The 13134-nt window shown below is 43.2% G+C and overlaps 1 protein-coding gene across 1 annotated transcript in view; it reads left to right on the plus strand.

Moving 5' to 3' along the window:
• tmem131 (transmembrane protein 131) overlaps positions 1-12687 on the plus strand; it is a 34358-nt gene extending 21671 nt beyond the window's left edge. The window contains 24 exon segments of the mRNA XM_085150153.1: positions 577-681; positions 758-844; positions 1010-1162; positions 1253-1328; positions 2631-2745; positions 2838-2976; positions 3065-3174; positions 3259-3331; positions 3476-3627; positions 3713-3855; positions 4329-4515; positions 5655-5840; positions 6578-6733; positions 8144-8562; positions 8646-8827; positions 8906-9036; positions 9274-9392; positions 10127-10261; positions 10354-10504; positions 10676-10794; positions 10886-10967; positions 11383-11486; positions 11569-11726; positions 11810-12687. Of these exon segments, the coding sequence (XP_085006279.1) occupies positions 577-681; positions 758-844; positions 1010-1162; positions 1253-1328; positions 2631-2745; positions 2838-2976; positions 3065-3174; positions 3259-3331; positions 3476-3627; positions 3713-3855; positions 4329-4515; positions 5655-5840; positions 6578-6733; positions 8144-8562; positions 8646-8827; positions 8906-9036; positions 9274-9392; positions 10127-10261; positions 10354-10504; positions 10676-10794; positions 10886-10967; positions 11383-11486; positions 11569-11726; positions 11810-12088 (3561 nt within the window). The 3' untranslated portion in view covers positions 12089-12687.
• Positions 12688-13134: the final 447 nt, after the last annotated feature.

Below are 13134 nucleotides of genomic sequence, written 5' to 3' on the forward strand. Positions count from 1 at the left end.
AAAAAGAAACCTCTCAAGGGGGAAAAGAGTTTGGAAAGTATGAAAATAAAATAAAATAATAAAAAAAACTGTGACATGCATCATGTTGTTCAAGTAGTATGCATGTCACAATTTGTCATTAATATAAAAAAAAATCAAAGAATTAAGTTTTGTTTGTTCTTTGATTTCAAGCTTTTTCCTTCTAAGCAGCATCTCATTTTGAATCTAAGAGGTCTTCTTACTCAGATAATCTTTTCTGTCATTTGGTTGTTTGGTTTTAAACATTTTAATCATCTTAAATCCAAATTGAAACTATGTTCTTGATTGTTTTTGGCTTTTAGAGACCCATTTCAGTATTTATTTCCTTTTTGAATGGAAGGCTCTGAAACCTGTGAAAGAAATTTACTGCCTGTGTGCTTTGCTGTCTCGGATGTGGAAGCTCTTCAACCACAGTGTCAAGATCGGAGATAAAACATTGTTATTCCAAGCAATTTGATGATGTGTGCAAAGAAAACAAAACAAGAGGGGACGGACTTTAGAGAAACTGTAGCTTGTTCACAAAGTGCTGAGAGACAGAAAACCCTTTTGTTTTCACAGGTTATATTAGCATCCGGATATTACGCAGCATTCAGAGTGACACTAGTGGCCAAAGCTCTGGAGGGCACGTATGACGGGGCTGTACACCTCACCACAGATTATGAGGTAGGCTGGCTGGTGTGTAGTTTTCTGGCAGTTTCTTCAACATAAAAGCATAACCTGGTGTTGTTTTTGGCCTTAGATATTAACCATCCCGGTGAAAGCTGTCGTCGCAGTGGGCACATTAAACAGCTCTCCCAAACACATCATTTTGCCACCTTCATTTCCGGTAAGTAACACAAAATTGATTTCACAACTGAATTCACAGCCGTCATGTGCTGGCAGCATGCAGAAGATAAGAGTGTTTAAGTTAAAAAGAATAAAGAAAAAAAAGAAGCCAGCTTCCTGTTTAATGCCTGAGGTGTTGGATTAAGTTACATGTCTTTTTCTTTAGGGGAAGGTAGTTCACCAAAGCTTTAGCATACAGAGCTCCTTCACACAGAAAGTGAGACTGCAGCAGATCCGCTCCCTGACAGAAGACATCCGATTTTATTACAAACGTCTCCGCAACAGCAAAGACGAGCTGGAGCCCAGACGGAAGTCTAAGGTACAAAAATCCTCCCAGTCCTCAACAACACAAAAAGTGGGTCACACTTTCTTTTGAGACACAAACATATTTTTATTACTTGTTTTACAGGTGGCAAACATTTATTTTGACGCCGGCTTGCAGTGTGGTGATCACTGTTATGTGGGCCTGCCATTTGTGCTTAAATGTAAGTTTTAGTTGTTATTAAACAAACAGTGTTTGTATGCATGTCTGTGTTTTTAACAACAAACCCTTTAGACCGGACTTATGTCTCTGTGAGGAGGTGGGATCCTTTTAGTGTCTCAAATTTTGATGTTTACTGATGATTTGATCCAGAGGAAGTATGTATAGAGAGAACAGGATGGGACCGAAGATAGAACCCTACACCAGCACAGTGCTGCTGGTGAAGAAGAATAGTTTACAGTAAACATAGAGAAGGATCTATTATTCAGGTATAGGATGAACCAGCGTAGTGCAGATACCAGCACTGATGTGCACGCGTTGTGGTCAGTGCTGTTAAATGCAGCAGTGAAGCCAAGGAGGATGAGGATGGCACAGTCCCCAGAGCCCGAGCAGATCATTGCAAACTTTTATCAGTGGATTCTGTTAATGACTTTTTCCCAGACTTTTAAAAGAAATGGAAGTGTGGAAGACAGGCTGGTAGTTTTTTGGGTAAGATGGGGTCCAGGTGGTTCTTCAGCAGGGCTTGAACAACTATCTGCTTAAAGAGAGATGGAGCAGTACCAGTAGCCATAGAACTGTTGTTTAATACAGTTTTACAAACTCGTTGCAGCCCTTTTGTGTGAATTCCATCTGGAGCAACATCTACTCACTTTGAAGTGACTTTTTTTTCCTTCCCTAACATCGCTAAGTGAGAACTGGAGGATTCAGAGTAAATTTGGATTTACTCTGGATTGAATATTGAGTCTGATACTATCAATTCAGTTGATTTCATTGTTCTGTGTTTAATAAAAGTTAGCTGCAGGAGTACTAACACAGCATGAAGAAGCTATTCTTTGTTTGCAGTCATTTTTTTTTTTTTTCACGACTGCAAGTTTTGGTCAGACGATGATTTTTTCCGCCGCAGCAGCTTCAATCTCTCGTTATTTAGTTTATTTGGACTCTTTCATCGCAGCTTCATTAATATTATTTGATCTCTCCACTCTGTATGTGAGGAGGTGCACACACTGAGACTGAGAGCAAGGAAAGGAGACGTGAGGTGTCTGTAAACAACAGCAGTAAAGTCGGCTCAGAAATATATAAAAAGAACAACTGAAGTATTATTTCTGATATTATTATACATGCATAGCAGACAGATAATACCGATGTTTCATTTTTAAATCTCACATAATCATCAGCACGTGGCATCCCTAATCCTCGAGAGATATGGGTTTATGGTCGAGTCCCATCCCTAAAATATAAATCTAGTCTGAGCCCATGGTTGAGAATTCAGTGGTTAATTTATTTATTTCTTTTTTTCCTTCCACAGCTGAGGCTAAACCTCATGGGCTGGCATTACAGGAGGATATCTGGGACGCCGATGTCGATCTTCACCAGAAGCTCCTCAGACGATGGAAAGAGCTCAAGGAGCGCTCTGTGCACAAGTAAGCATGTTGTGCATTCAAAGCGCACTATGAAATAAAAGTTCTTTCCAGGATAAAATAAAGTAAACATGTAACTTGTTTTCTCACCAAAGGATCGAAGCTGTCTTTGAAGTTAACACAGATCTCCAGAAAAACGTGCAGGCTAAAATAACCGCACACCTGACGTGGCCTTCGCTGGTCAACTCTTCACAGAGAATCACGTTCCCCCTGACCAACACCAACAGCTCCTCTGTGAGTACTCTCCCATTAGCACACGGCACACAGGTTTTGTGTGTTTTAAACATGTTTCAAACTCAGGCATGACATCGTTTCTCCGCAGGATGAGGAGGTGATTTTGCAGAACCCTGCAGATGTCCCTGTTTATGTCCAAGTACTCCCCTTGGCGCTTTTACCAAACCCCTCTGTGTTTTCTGGAAAACTGGCCGACAGGTAAGAAGTCACAACAAAACTCCTGCTTATTCTTTTTTCCCTCAGCTTACACTGACAGTCTTCTTTACTACTTTTCTTTTTCAGGTTTCCTTTAGGAAACTTATCCAACATCAATATAAACACAAACACCTTCGAGTTCCAAGTTCACAGAAATCAAGTAAGTCCATTGTTGATTTGGTGGCTTTTCAGGAAATTGGAGAATCGGCTGCTTATTGTGCTGCTAATCACTGTCCTCTTGTCCGTGGATCTGACAGCATGTGGAAGCTGTTTGTCTCTAACAGTCTCTGTGTGTGTGTGACAGACATCGCTAATGAGGAGCAGTACAGGCTTTGTAGAAGGCTCAACCAGGCCCTTTGTGTACAACCTCCTCCTGCTGCCTGGAGAAGTCAAGTCTTTCAACATAAGATTTACTCCCATTGGAAACCACAGCGTCTCCTCCCTCCTCATAGTCAGGTAATACCACATTTTAATGTTAGAATCTAAAACAAAAATGCACTCCTCCATTGAAATGAATCACTTTACTGGGGCATCTGTTTAGAAACAACCTGACGGTGATCGACACGATCATACTTCACGGACGAGGCACGACAGAGAGCCTGAAGGTCGGAGGGAAGCTTCCAGGACAAGGCAGCTCGCTGAGGTTTAAAATGACTGAGGCTCTGTTGAAAGACTGCACAGAGAGTGAGTTTATAAACGATGCAAGAGAGCGGTGTCACCCAATCAATGTGAGCTAGTCGTGTTGCAGCGTTGTAGAGGTTCATCTTAAGTTCAACTGTCTGTTGGCAGGCATATGTACTCATTATGTTAGTAATTGGCCTGCTGGTCTATTTTTCTAAAGATCAGTAAATCTGCCAGTGTTCAATTTCAAAGGCAGCCCCATCCATGAGAACTCATAGATGTGCAAAGTAAAGCTCAATAAATGCAATGAAATAAAACAGATTAGGCATGTAAAATATCACAGAGAAAAAGACAACATTATGTTTTAATTAAACTTCCTAAATGAAAATATCCAAACACGCAGTAAGCCCTGCTGTTAACAGGATTTATTCCAGTACATTTACTGCGTGTGTGTGTGTTTCAGTATGTTCTATCTATTTTTTCCTCTTTTGAAACATTAAGTTGAATCTTTTGATTGTCCCTGTTTTTTGTTTCAGAAACAAAAGTGAAAGAGCCAAACTTCACTCTGAAAAGGACGTTCAGAGTGGAGAACACAGGTTTGCTCCCGATCACCATCAAATCGGCAGAAATCAATGGACAAGCCTGCGAAGGATTCGGATTCAAAGTTCTCAACTGTCAAGAATTTGCACTCAAGCCAAATGCTTCGAAAGACCTCGTCATACTGTAAGGACTCACTGCTACACACATACCTCCATCATCAGTGGTTTTCCTTTGTGTGTGTGTGCGTGTGCGTTTCCCCCTTCGACACACGAGCCATCCCTAATACGGCCATCTGAGGCGCAGAAGCTCATTTAAGTGCTGTTTAAATGTTCTCTTTGTTGGTGTTAGCCAGTCTGAAGAAAGTTAGCTTCACTGGGGAGTAGTTAAAAGTGCTTTTGTCAGGCAGGGGAATCAATAATGGAAACACCTGCATTAATTCAACTTTTTCCAGTAATGCTACAAAAACACCGCCACTGATACTGAAACGTTGCTTCCCTAAATTTGTAAAATAAAACGTAACAAAGAGGTGTCAGAATCTGGCCCAGCGGTGTGGTCAGGAGAGCCATGCTGTGATTGGAGAAGGATTTATGGCTGCAGAAGCCCTGAGGCAGAAATTTACCCTTTCTTTGCCCTGCCCTGACAGGTGTTTGAAAAGAGTGCTCAAACCCACATAGCTGTGAGACTGAAGAGTGGGAATATAGGACACTATGACAATGACTTATTAAACTTATTAGGGAATGACAGTTTATAAAGCTTTTTCACTCGTATTTGAGGCTTACTTTATGCTAAAGCTGATCTATTCTGCTAATTTCTAGCTCTTTGTGGTCGCCCTCTCTTTAAAGCTGCTTCATAGATCAGCTTTCAAACTTTTGTTTTTGATAATGTTTACAGTTGAAGCTAGATTGGTCAACCCTGTTGGGTTTTTTGGGGGGGGGGGGTTTCATTAAAAGTTTGCTTCAGAAGCACTTTGAAATCTCTCCTATAGGGTCGTTGGTGTGCATTTTATTGTGTAATAAATTTGGATTTATAAATTTATTCATTTGAACAATGGATGTTTTTAAAGATTTAGACACAGAGAGAAATTTGTCTGGATCCTCTGAGGCGTGTACGTTCAGACAAAAGCCTCTCAGATGTTTATTAAAGGCAAAGAAACATTGAAACCAGACACACCCTTCGTCTTTATACTGTACATATCTTTGTGTATATAAATAACTCATTAGCTCATAAATCATAACGATACCTTCCAGGTATTTCCTCCCACGAGCAGGTTTCACGTGGATCGCAGGACAGGCTGCTCAGTGTTCTCTCTCCTTTATTGTCAGGTTTACACCCGATTTCACTTCCTCTCGAGTGATCCGGGAGCTGAAGCTGGTGTCGTGCGGCGGCTCAGAATTTGTGTTTGTCCTCAATGCCTCGTTGCCCTATCACATGTTAGCCACATGTGCAGAGACCCTGCCCAGGCCCACCTGGGAGCTCCAGCTCTACATTATTGTGTCTATCGTTATGAGGTGGGTGTCGCCGCACAACACAAGCAAAACATGCAGAACACGGTTCCATGTGACAATCAATTCATTACAAAAAACTGAGTAGCTGTAGAGTTGACTTCAGGGTTTTAACCTGAATTTCTGCAGTTAGGTAATAAGATTATGTTACCCTTAATGTAACTTTTAATATTAATACCTCTTCTCCTGCTCATAACCAATGCTCTTCTTTCTTTATCATTGGGATTGCTCTTTTTATTTTAAAGCAGGATTAGATTTACATAAAACTTTATTTGCTTGCCAGAAAAGTAACAGCAGAGACTGTATGCTCACTAAAGACAGATGAGGATGAGGAAAGAGCAGAGAGGATCTGTGTGCACGCATTTCTGCTCTCAGCTATTCATGCAGCTCCACCTTCACACACCCACAGGGAACAGGGTGGTGTTCAAGGCTAGCAGGTGCTCTTACCTGGAGACAGAGCTGCACTTTTATTAATGAGCCCGCTGTTTGTTTAAAACACTGAAACAAAAAGTGTTGTTATAGCAGCAGCCTTGTCACGCTCACGCTGTAACCCTGCACTCAGGTTTAATGGTAGGATACTTAATCTAGTTCTGCAGATAGGTCACATGTTTGCATGGGATTGTTTATAAGCCTCAATTATGCTTGTATAGCAACGGCTTTGGAATACAGTTTAAACCAAGTTAGCAGAAAGCTTGATCTCAATCTGACAAACGGTTCATGTGTGCTGTTTGTTTGTGTTACAGTTCCATGTTTCTGATAGTGATCACCACGGCCTACCTGGAGGCTCAGAGCATATGGGAGCCCTTCAAGAGGCGCGTGTCTGTGGAATCCAACTCCACCTTGGAGACTGGGAGACCCTTCAATCTCAGGGACATTGTGCAAATTCACACTGATTCAAAGTAAGTGTAAATGCTCAGTGACAACCTGGGCAAAGCCCGATCACGTGGCACAAGCGGGTGTGTTCAAAGGTGCGAGCACATATTGGTAAAGAGAACTGATTTTTGAGATGAGAAAGAGGACGTAAAAGTGGTGCAGCAAACACACATTAAAAATTAGCCTTTCAAATGTTTGTGTGCAGAACTTAGAACAATTTTTAAAGATAAAACAGGATCAGTGTCCAACCTCTAAACATCTGAATGTGAGGGTGAGTGTAATATTATTATTATTATTAGTGTCATTTTCACACCAAACTGAATTTTGTTTGGTTCCTAGCCACCTAACCACAAAAAGAGCTGGTGCACACTTACCTGCGTGACTCTCACCTGGACACGTTAAGCCCGTCCAAGCGTCCGTAGCCAGCTTTTCAGTCCTTTTCAGCATGTTGAAGTCATTTATTAGGATGCTGTTCACATCATCACAGTTCGGATCTCACCAAACCTGAAAACCGACCGTCCATCACCTCCAGCTGTTCTTCCCCGGGAGCGTGAAGATTACTTATAGAATTCACAGATTAATAAATTCATGTTAATCCCACAACTCTACGTGCACTGAGTAGTTACTCCAATGAGTATCATTTCTCTGTAATGTAATTTTTCATTCATCCAAAATTTAGACCTGCAGTCCAGATCTGGCCCTTATAATCAGGCACTCCTTAAACTTCAGGCTTCAGTCATTAAAATGTCCAAACGTTTGAAGATTTTAGCTGTTTTTTAACTGGATTAATTGCCTCTGACACACCAAGAAGATTGCTGATGGCCGTTTGCCTGTGGCTAACCGCTTCCTGCAGTTTTTACCATATCTGGCACTGAAACAGCTTATTGGCCGTTATCACCGGCCATTCAGTCGATTTGAATTTTAATCGGAGGCACACTGAGATGGAGCACAAAGCAAAACTTTATGGTTGCGGATCAACTTTTTTTTTATCTCGTGCTTGTTCTCAGTACAGCCGAGAATTCAAATCGAGATTAAATAGTTCTACATGCAAATCTTCTCACTCAGCAGCCATCTTTAAAGTGTTCTGGGAGCCTATTTGATCATTTATTTCAAGAAATTATTTTAAATAATCTATAGACTCGGCAGTCTAACCTCCGAGAAGGTTTGATGATTTTGCCTCAAAATAAGATTTTGAAAAGCTTTTTTCCCCTGAAAGTTAAGCTTCTGTCACCGTTGTTCCTGTTAATGCTCACTTAGTGCTCAGTGCGTCACTCAGAGGATGAAGTGCTTCTGCCTGCAGCGAGCAGGGGCTTCACAGATTTGAACCGCCGTGTTAGACGCTCTTTATCACCGCCCAGAGACAGTTTAAATGTTAAAACTATAAATGTGCATGTACAGAGTTACTGACAGACTTCTTTGTGAACACTCATCTATAGCGACCCACCACAAAACTCCAGAGGTTTATACGCATCCACCAACGGGTCAGCTCGGGGAGGCCGACAGAACAGCAGCCGTCCCTCACCGGACTCCGACGGCCAGGGTAACAGGTCCAGGATCAGCTTCACCCGCCCACCTATGCAACCTCCTTCCTCCCAGCTCACCAAAGGAAGTTCAGCCTCTGGCAACGAAGGCCCTCCAGCTCCCTGCCAGGTAACCAACCGCAAAGGTCGCAGCACCAAACAGCCTGACCTCCAGAATCCAAGCTTAGGCGGCCCGTCGCTGCCTCACAGAGGCATCTGCCCCGACGACGAGTTCGCCAACCTCATTGGAGCCATGGACAACGACCTCGACCGTCCAGAGCCGCTCAGTCCCGAAACTCTTCAGGAGCAGAGTTCTCAGTCCATACCAAGCAAAGGTACAGACACAACTTTTAATGAGAGGAGAAATTCTCTGTGGTCGTTCACAGCGTTTTACAGTGTGTGCTGATATCGTTTGCAGTGTTGGAATCCAAAGGGAAGCTGCGCGCTAAAGCAAAAGCCCAGAGAAAGAAGGAAGAGAAGGAGAAAAAGTCAACAGTAAAGACTCAGGGAGACGAGCTCAAAGATCTCGCCGACAACGACGACAGCTCCTCCACGACTACAGAGACCTCCAATCCAGATGTGGAGACAAACATTAAAGAGGTAAAAAATGTTAAAAAGTACACGCCAGCTCATGGTCTCTGTTTGTTGTTTGCTAAAAATATGCATCACTTTTTCCAGGAACCAGTAAAAAAGAAAGGAAGGACAATAACCCCGGAAATGGCAAAAGAAGAAACATCAAATTTTCTGATAAAACCCAAAACGAAGAAACAAGTAATCACAAAGAAGGAGAACCAAGCAGAAAAATCCAGGTTTGAGTCCTTTCTTTTCATCCTCAAGTGACTAAAATAACACAGTGGACTCATTTATGACCTCACGTTTTCCACAGAAGGCTTTTCTTAATGTTCTATTTGCGTCTGATATCTAACCAAAAACATCAGTGGCACATAGAAATGCTCAGTGTGACTCCACACAGTCACCTACAAGTTAAACTAAAAGCCACTGCTTCCACTTTGTTCTCTTCCTGAACAAATCGTTTGTGTTCTCAGTTCTCTCGAGCTGCCCTACGTAACACCGCTGGAGACCAAGCAGCGGAAGAACTTCCCCCCCAAATCTCTCCATCCTCTCACCAGCATCACAAAGACGAGACCTCTACAGAAACCTAGATGTAAGTTTTGTATACAATAACTTTATTTAATTATGCCATCCAGAATTTGACCTTCATACTGTGAATATTTTCAGTATTACAGGCCTTTGGAGTACATAAGGGGTTTCTCCTTGTTTTTACTGCCATTTTTGAGGCTTCATAAATACAGCAGATATTCACCTGAAATTTCCAGAGCTGAAAAACACATTTAAAGACGGCTCAGTCCTTTAACTTTTAGTGGGTGTAGCACCTGATTATCTGTCTATCTAATGGTCTAAAGCCAAGATATAATCATGTTTTTGTTCTTTATGGGGGTTTTTTTTTCTTTGAGCGTCACTATGATGGGCTCATATTTTGAATAAAAAGCAGCAGTTCAATGTCTGTGATGTAGAGGAGCAGAATCAGAAAGCATTAGTACCCTGCATCTGTTTCTGAAAATTCACTGCAGGGTCATATTTTCATGTGGGCTGGGTGGCTGCTCAAAACAACTTACAGGATATTAAACGTCTCCTTTATACCTTTATACAAACATAGATTTCATGTGGCTGTCTTCGAAATTACGAGGAAGTAAAAATAACACGAATAAGCAGTGCCAAAGTTCAGTCATATTATAAAGGTAAAACTTTGCATGGTGTCATGTAACATGCTGAAAAAAAATCAGCCGATTCCTAGAGTCAGATCCACTAAGGCCAGCAGGCAGCTAAGAGGCACTTTCCACAGAATGACCTTGGTGGTTTTGGCGTGTTTTTCCACAGTAGACGGAAAGCTGGAGGACGGGCGGCCTTCCTTTTTCCCCAAAGCGTCAGAGCTGGGACACAGCAGCAGCTCTGAAGGAGAGAAGGAGTGCGCTTCACCCGAGTGGGACGTCCCTCTTTCCAAAAACAGCATCCGTAAGTCCAGACCCAATCGGTGGCGTCAGCTCGCGTTCAGACCGGTTTTCGACGAGTCTAACGAGCTGCTTTACTCCCGTCTCCTTTTGCAGCAGCTGACAGTCTTCAGCAGATCTCCCTGCAGACGATAAATGCAGATCCTTTCCTGAAGCGATCGGCCACAGCTGGGACCTGCTCCCCTCCACCCACCTCCCCCAGCTTACTGTCTCGAGGAACCTACAGCAGTGTGGTCAGCAGCAACAGGTGATTCACATGTAGGACAGTTAGTCGTTTAGGACTCTTGTTAACAGTGAGAGGCGCCAAGGCCATAGACAGGACATGTTTTATCTTGATTTGTCAGAATAAAGCATGCTGCAATTCTAACAAGAGAGTACTGAACACATGCTGTTTTGGTAACGTGCTGTATATTCACAGTGAGATAAACCAGAAGAAAGCCCCAGGAAATAAACTGCCTGCAGCCCTCCCGCAGCCGGGCAAAAACGGGAACCTCACCTTTGCTGACGCTGTAACTAAAGGTTATGACAAAAGCCCAGGTGAATATGGAGCGTTGAATCAATCCTTTATGTTAGTGAGAACATTTTTCCCACTGTGCTTTGTTTACGGGATGTTTTCTGCCTCCCTCAGGTGGCTCTGGTGCAGGTAAAACTGACAGCCAAGGCAAGAGTCTGGAGCACATGAGATCCTTTGAAAGCGACAGCTCAGACAGGTAACAGGAAGGAAAGTGTGCACCAGCACAAATATCTAATTTTAGAGGCAGTTTACTGCAAATTGAGCTGAAATTAGTGTTGAAATAAGCATGAGGTGATATTCTGCTCTGCCACAGGAGTGTTCATTTATTTGGAATGACAGAGCAGATATTATGATGCTATTGGCACAGGTGAATGGCTCAAAGCTGTGAACAGGTGCCAAGGCTTCGGTTCTGTCCTGAAACTCGTCAGAGTTCTCTCCACAAATGTTTGGATTGGATTGAAAGGAAGTGGCTGTGTCCTTGTTTGGAGATCAGCACACTGCTGCACAAATTTCCACTCTCTTGCGATCGTGGCCTGACAGTAATGTGCAGTACTCTGGATCGGTGTCCCAGGGCCAGCTCTATTAACTGAGCGTTCCTTTTTATCTTAAAGTTCTGGACTGTGGAGTCCAATCGACACGACCAGCAGTCCAAACTACCAGTCGGCCAACTCTTTCTCCGCTTTTGGCTCCAACAACCACTTCAACCTGACGGGAGGTAAGCAGACGGACGCAGAGCATCGTGTTCAGATTGTTCACAGCCTTCCAGCTAAAATGTGTGTGGTGTCTGTTGTTTTTAGTGTTCAGTGGAATGAGTCTCCAAAAGCCATCTGAGCCTCAGCAGAGCTGGCCAGAGTTCACTACCGCCGTCCCCTCCTCCATCTGGGACATACCGAGCCCCACTGATCCCCTGCACTCCTGGACCAGTACCCCCAGCTCTACGCCCGCCTCAACCACAGTGAGATCTTTTCTGTGACATGATACAGTTCGCAGATACTCCGACTTCCTGTTCATGATTTTATTAAAATTTTTTCCCCTTAGTCACTCCTGGGAAACGGCCGCAACCCATGGTCTACGACCACACCCTTCGGCAGCTCCATTTGGTCAACGAGTGCAGAGCCAGCCTTAAACCCTTTCCCTCCAACCACCACCTCGACACCTCTGACGGATCTCGTCAGCAGCTCCGCCCCATCGCCACCGCCAGCCGTGGTGGCTTCCACCGAGATGAGTCGGACCTTCAACCCCTGGAGCATGTGGGGCCCCACCGTGAGCAGGCGCAGCTCTGAGCCGTGGCCCAGCTCCTCCAACAACACCAACTAAGAAGGCCACGCCGTAGCACTTAAGTTCTCTGCACTCATAAAGCAAATTCTCATGTAATCAGATTCCCGACATGAAGCAGCCTGGAGCGATTGCCAGCCTGGCGCTGCGTATAGGTCTCTGCAGCTTTTTATTCCCGAGGGGTGGGGGTGGGGAGGGATGCTCACTTTTATTTGAATTTCTTTTAACAGGTTTCCCTAAAGTTAAGAGGCTGATAGCACGGCGAAGGCTGCGTTTGTCCTTTAAAAGTGACACTTGGAGCAAAATCTCTAAAGTTCAGTATTAATGTTGGAACAGACGTCTATTTGAAGCCATAAGTCCCGCTTTCACCATCAGTTGGATTCCTATTGGTGGCTTTGAGGTCTGTCATTGCACCAGGCTTTTATTTGGCTGCAGGGATCTTGAATAAATCCAGAGTTCTTCATGAAACAGCCCCCAAAAAAGCTTCAAGAAAATTCATGTCCCCCCTACTTTTTTTCTTCTTCAAAGCCTTCTGTGGGAATAAATTGGTCAGGTGATCAAAAAAAAGATTTAAGTTTGAGGTTTGTATTGTACATCACCTCGATTTGTCAGCAAAATTAAATAAAGGATTTCAGCAGAAACGCTCATGTTTCAGGTTTTTTATTCCATTGAAACATTTCAAGCTTTAGGATTTTACAACAGCTTTGCATGATTCAAAATGATCCTTCTTTATATGACACTGGGCCTCATTGCAGCCCCTCAGTGCATTCTGTGTTTAAAGCCAGCCTTTATGACCCAAGATGTGGAAAAACCTCAGAATGAGTAAAGAGCCGTCTGAAGCTTTGGGTACGTACACTGACCTCATTACACAGAGCATCCATGACTGGACGTGGAACAGCAGGTTGTTGTGCGCTTCACCTGAAAGCCTGAGCCCTAAAAGTTTACCCAAAACTACTATTTGAAGAAAACCGATCAAATATCCACGGTAACAATGCTGGTTCTGTTCCTCATACGTAAATATGTGTATATGACACGATATCCCATTATCCTAAAAAACAAAGCAAAAAGTCGATTGACAAAGTTAGTGC

This window comes from Neolamprologus multifasciatus, chromosome 23 (assembly GCF_963576455.1).
Source record: "Neolamprologus multifasciatus chromosome 23, fNeoMul1.2, whole genome shotgun sequence".
NCBI classification, from domain to species: Eukaryota; Metazoa; Chordata; class Actinopteri; order Cichliformes; family Cichlidae; genus Neolamprologus; species Neolamprologus multifasciatus.